Below are 6,000 nucleotides of genomic sequence, written 5' to 3' on the forward strand. Positions count from 1 at the left end.
GGTGAAATCCAAAACCGGCAGTGCACTTTCCCTTCTGCTGCTGTGTCCAAGGAGGGAGCAGTGGACCGTCCCCTAGTGAGACCTGGGCTCCCCCAGAGCACCCACCCCTCCCTGCTGCCTCCCAACAGGACTCTGGAGTCACTGCGCCCTGTGCCAGGGATGCCTGTCAGCTCCTTATCTGGGGTTATCAGAAAGGTGCCCCTTATCCAAAAGTCAACAATCCCCGACTCAATTAAGTTACAGCCTAATGAGGGAGGTGGAAAAAATATAATCTGTTTAACTGCAGTGTTTACTGGAGGGGAGGCAGGTGGCTCACTTATGGACTGTAAAACTGGAGACAGCTTCAAGGGCACCTGGGCTGGCAGATAGAAAGGTGATGGGGGATTTCTGTGGGGTGGCTGCCCTCAGGTGCTCTGCTGCTTCCCCCCTCCCATGGCCTAGCGACAGGGCCAGGGAGCAGCACCATCCTCCAGTCCCAGGGCCTGGGAGGAAGAAACCAGCAGATCGAGCTTGGGAATATAACAAAAATACAATAAAAGTCACTAATGACAAATTTCCATCTAAAAGGGGCCGGGATGCAATGCCAAAAAAAGCAATAAAAATTCCACCAGAGCAACCTTTTAAGTGCAAACGGGATGTCACAGAGCAGATGTTGCATACTGAGAGCCCCCGGTGCTGGGGGGGGGCTCTGCTGAGCAGCAGGACCCATTGCTGCCCTCAGTCCTCTCCCAGACTCCTCTGCTCTGACATTTCCCCCCGTGCTCCCAGCCCACGCGGACATGGCTCTGAAAGCTCCCAATAAATGTCCAAACCAGTTCCTAATCCCACTTAGCTCCCTGATTCAATTACACTGCTGGCAAGAAACAGTGTAGGTCAACCAAGCCCTATGCTGAAAGCCAAAAAAAAGGCATTGCTGCAATGCAATGCTACCTTCTTACATCCACACCACCAGCACTCCACAGACCAAAGGGTGTAGGGCAGAGCTGGGCTTGCCTGCAACCAAGGGATGCTCTTGGAAGGGCTTGTTCCCAGCACTTCCTCAAATGCCACCAGATACTCTGGAAGACCATTAAAATGCTTTATTAATCCCATACCTCTGGGCTGCTGATTCGCATCCGATACTTAATCCCAGATGTCTCCTTCAGCGCTTTGAACTCAGTGGTTTATGCCAGAACTCATTCTGTACTGGGGAAGCTCTCAGCTTTTGGACAAGACATGACGCGCTTGCTCAGGCTGCTGTGTTGGGGCTCAGAGCATCATCCCAAGCACACCACAGAAGAGGCCTGTTTCCCAGATCTAGGTTGCCTACTTTTGGTTCCTGTTTGTTGTTTTAGTGCCTGGCAATAGCTCTCATAGGGCTGTTCCCCCGAGTGCCTGTCCTCTCCAAACGTTCAGGATCGCTATTTCAGCAGCTCCTCCATCGTAACGAAATAAACACAGTAAGGAGAGGTTCTTGCAGCTGCGGACCAAAATAAATAACAGGGGTTGCCAAAAAGGGGCTGCCCTCCAGGGCACGAACAGCCCTGCCCCAGGGCTCAGCAGAGCTCATGCCAGCAGCCACTGTGCCAGGGGCACGTGCCGTGGCCCCATGCATCCAAAAGGGCTCAGTTCCCGTTCCCCCACAGATATCTGAGATCCAGCAGGGCTGCAGGATGCTGCAGATGGATTGAATCCAGCCCAGAGCCATAAGAGCACAGAGAAAGTCAGGATCGGGTCACTTGCTGAAAGGGAAGAGAAGACAAGCGCCGCCTGGGAGTAGAGCACTACTCATCTCTTTTTACACTGAGTTCCCAGCCCCAGAGCAGAACACACTGCGGGGCCATGAAGGCTGGCAGCCACTACGCTGAGCTTTGCCAGCAGCCTGGGCAGAGACTGGGTGGTGACATGAGGGACACGTGGTCCCCATCCTTGGCCAGCCAGCAGCTGGGCAACGCCGAGGCACTTCTGTTCATGGGCAGCACTTGGATGCTCATAGTAGAGCTCTTCCTGACCTAAAGCCGCACCTGCTGGTGCCGCCTGCGGCACACTCCTCACCCAGCCCTTCTCCTTGTCAGGAGAAATTCCTAACAGAATGTTTGCAAAAGCTCAGATCCACCTGTCAGAAATCCCCACAAGCCTATGCCAGAGCAGTTATGTCACAGGCCATAAATCTCTTTGCACGGCACCTGCTTCATCTCTGAGGGCTCATGCTCGCAAGGCACCCAAGCCCTGAAGGCCAACAAGCCGGTGAGGATGGAAATACACAGAGCTTGAGCTGCCAGCACCACGTCACTCTGGCACCTGCTGCATTCAGCAGCACAAGAGGCATCACAGCTGTCCAGGTGTTGTCTGCTTCCCACCACCACCAGCTTGACCTCAGTGTCTTTGCCCATCACAGAAGGCATAGGTTGGAACAGACCAAAAGCCCACCTCCCATGCTGAGGACTGGTTGCCCTCCACCAGCTCAGGCTTCCCAAGGTACCCTCTGGGATAGGAGCTCCAAAAAATGGGATCGAAACTACTCCATCCCAGCTCCAACAACGATGCAGAGAAACACAACAGACTGCAGCCTGCAGCACTGCTTCCCTGTGAACAGTTTCCCTGTGTTCTCAGGATGGGACACACAGTGGCATTCCAGCAGCATCCCTGCCCTGAACCCCTGCTCCATAACATTCTGAGGGATCTCCAGGGGAAAAAAGAAGCCCAACTGCAGACAGCTCAGCTCCCAAATTTGCAAGCAAGGCAGATAAACAGAAAGGTTATCTCCTCGTCAGGATGGCCTTTAGAGCAAACATTCCCAAGGAGCCCATCACAAAGAAGGGCTGGCAGAACAGGCCCTGCAGTCCTTGGACATTGAACTAAAGGGAAAAAAAAAAAAAAAAAAAGGAAAAAGAAAAAAGAAAAAGCCACACTGAGACGCCTTCAAATTCTTTCCAACCCGATTTGCAGCCTGCCACTGGGAGCTGGCCAAGTCAGCAGGGTGAGACGGGCACTTCCCTGCCAACCCCATGGCTGTGACCACCGAGTCTGGACAAAATGGGGAGAGACCCTGAGGGCTGTGGGGGCATGGCCTTGGGTCAGGTACGGCTCCATCACCTGGAGCCAGGGGGGGGAAGGACACACAGGGAGCCATTTCTGCTCCAAATAACCACCCTTAGAGCAGTGCCCAGCCCTGCAGCTTGGCTGTGCTGGACGTTCTCCAGGGACCTAAAATAGTTGATTTGGGATTTTGCATGGGAATCATTTTCTCCCTCTGGAGACGTCTTTGTTGCTGAGGTCCCTGGGGACCCACGACCCAGACAGCAGTGTCACCAATCCAGTCTGGGACGCCTGGAAATCCTCTCCCCATGCTCCCGGATGGGCTCCAGCAGTGCCAGGCATCCCTGCCGCAGGCTGCACCCAGTGCCTGCATTTGTCCTGCAGCACAGCCTGAGCCGAAAGCTGACCCTCAATGGCATAAAGCCTCTCTCCAGTAAATAATCCACAGATTTCACAGCCCAGCACCTGCTGACTCCCAGCTCGCCTGTACCTGAGCAGCCTCCCACCAGAACACCGTCGGGATGAAGGAAGGGCAGCAGCCCTACCTCCCGACCAAGGTGGGAGCGCTCCTTGAGGGACACAGAGAGCCGCCCTCATCCGTTCTGGGTCAGCGCTCACAGCGCTCGGCCGCTCTGCAAACAGGCTGCGGGCAAGCCAAGCCTCCCCGAGCGTGATTGTACCGGCTCGTGCCTCGTGGGGAGGGAAGACTTGGAAAACTGAGCCTCATGCTGCCTCTCCGAAGGCGTGCGCAGCCCACGGGCAGAGCAGCGGATCCCACCTCCCCCGAGGGCAGGGGACCCCTCTGGGCACGCTGGGGCACCGCGCGTCTCCAAGCGCTGCCACCGCGCGGACCTGCGGATCGAGCACTACCGGCACACGGCTGTTCCTGGGCACGGAACCACGGTATCATAGGACTTCCCGAGACGGAAGGGGCCCATCAGGACCATTGAATCCTACTACCGGGCAATGCCGGCCCACCTGCCCCACGGCCACCCGTTGCTCCCTCCGGCTGCTCGCCCACCAGACGGATGGGGTGCCCGGGGACGCTGCTCCCCCTACCCACCCCTCCACCCAGCCGTTTCGTACGGGCGGCCCCGCTCGCAGAGCACCCCCCGTGCAGGGCTCCGGGACCCCCAGTCCTCCCCTCTGACCCCGCGCACGTTACCGGGCTCCTGGGAGGCGGCGGGGAGCAGCAGCAGCACAAAGAGCCCGATGAGCAGCAGCAGCCTCCGCGGGGCACACCTGCGAGAGGAGAAAGAAGCACAGAGCACGTTGTCAGCCTTGGCTCCATCGCCAGCCCCGCTGCCCCCGGCCCCACCGCTCACCCCGGGCTCATGGTGCCCGCCGCTGCCGGCTATGAGCGGCTCCGCGCGGCACGGCCCGACCCGGGGAGGGGAGGCGAGGCGGAGCGGGGCGGGGCCGTGGAGGGCTCAGCCCGCCTCCAGCCCCCGGTACCGGGGTGGGAGGGTCGCGCTGGGTGGAGGGGAGCGGCCCGGCTGTCCTTGAGCATCCTCGACGTGCTCCGGTGCCCCCATTTCTTCTCTCTGCAGCCCCGCACAATAAAGAGAAGGAAACAATCAAGAAGAGAAGTGCCACGCCTCGCTTTGTCCTGTGTAGTACTTTGGTGCCCCGCGGCAGCGTGCTTTGGGAGCGTAAGCCTGGAAACTTCCAGGGGATCCAGGACTGAGTCACCGATGGCAAAGGTGGTGTCTGACCCGGGAGGAATAACCCATAAGGTATAACCCGAGAATGGGGGCGAGGGTCAGAGCCCGGAGCTGCCTTTTATTTGGGTGATCCTGTGTGGCCAGGGCTCTTATGTTTCCCCTTTCCAGCCTGGATGCCTTTCAGCCAGGTGGGGGCTGTACCTGAGCTGTGCAAAAGCAACACGTGGCAGCCCCGAGCCCAACCCCCGGGCTGCCATTGTGCACGGGGCTTTTAGGGCAGCAGGTGGGCTGCAGGAGGCTCTGGGCCTGGATGGTGCTTGGAAAACCTTGAAAACTGAAACCGATTCAAGCGACTGGGATGGTCTGAAGTCCACCACCACCCTTTGGCTGCCTGCCTTCCTGCAGTAGGTCACCGTCCCCCCCTGCACAGCCCTCCTCTCACCATCCTGGCTGCCACCAGGGAAGTTTCCCACCATAAGCGTCCTCCCGCTGCGCTTTCAAGTTGGAGAGCTGCAAAGGACAGATAATGAGGCTCATCTTTTCCCAAGCAAACAAGCGCTGCCCACCAGGGGGGAAGCTGCCAGGGAGGCAGCTCTTTCAAAAGCCAACCAAATGGAAACCAGCAGCGCTCCCATGGTGGTGGTGTCCCAGCCCAAAGGCCCCCCTGCCCTGCAGGCTTCAGGCTCCAGCAGAGCTTTGGCATTTCTTCTCTCCACGCTGCTCCTCGAGGGCCCCACTGTCCCCTCGCACCCTGTGCTGCTGGGTGGCCTCTATGTTGGCACCCCAGTGCCATCGTCTGGATGGAGGGGCTGTGCTGGATCCCAGCGCACCGCCCTCAGCAGCTCCGCGGCTGGGATAGCACAGCAGCCAACAAGTGTCACCCTGGCAACCCTGCGGGATGACGGGGCTGTTTTCCCCTCCTTTCAGTGCAGAAAGAGGGGGGGGTTGTTGGAAATGCCGATGTCTCCAGCAGCGCTCCGACACGCTTGGCCTGCCTCTGCCTCCTCCTCCTGCCCAGCGGCTGTGAGCGGCAGCGTTGTACCCGCCTGCCAATGTCCCCAGCAGCCGTGGCCCGGGTGCTGGCGCCTGTAGACCCCGTGAACCGTGGCTGCCAGCACTGCTGAGAGCCGTCTGCTTGAGCAGCGCTGATGTGCAATGCAGCCTGTGCGGTGGGAGCAGGCGGCTGTTCTGGTCCTGATGCCGCCAGGCTCCTCCCGGGGGGCTGTGTGTGAAGGCTGGGGAGCAAGGAGGCAAAGCACGATATTTGGCATGTGGCTGTGCAGGAAAACAAAGACTGCAGCAATGCAAAGAGAGCAGA

At 58.6% G+C, this 6,000-nt stretch overlaps 1 protein-coding gene across 1 annotated transcript in view; it reads right to left on the reverse strand.

Annotated features, from left to right (window-relative positions):
* The window catches only part of COL18A1 (collagen type XVIII alpha 1 chain), a 30,354-nt gene extending 25,797 nt beyond the window's left edge, over nt 1–4,557 (reverse strand). Inside the window, exons 1-2 of the mRNA XM_015867691.2 lie at nt 4,344–4,557; nt 4,184–4,260 (exon numbers count right to left, since the gene is read on the reverse strand). Of these exons, the coding sequence (XP_015723177.1) occupies nt 4,184–4,260; nt 4,344–4,354 (88 nt within the window). The 5' untranslated portion in view covers nt 4,355–4,557. The remainder of the gene's footprint in view (nt 1–4,183; nt 4,261–4,343) is intronic.
* Between the last annotated feature and the right edge of the window lie 1,443 nt (nt 4,558–6,000).

Source organism: Coturnix japonica, chromosome 7 (genome assembly GCF_001577835.2).
Source record: "Coturnix japonica isolate 7356 chromosome 7, Coturnix japonica 2.1, whole genome shotgun sequence".
NCBI classification, from domain to species: Eukaryota; Metazoa; Chordata; class Aves; order Galliformes; family Phasianidae; genus Coturnix; species Coturnix japonica.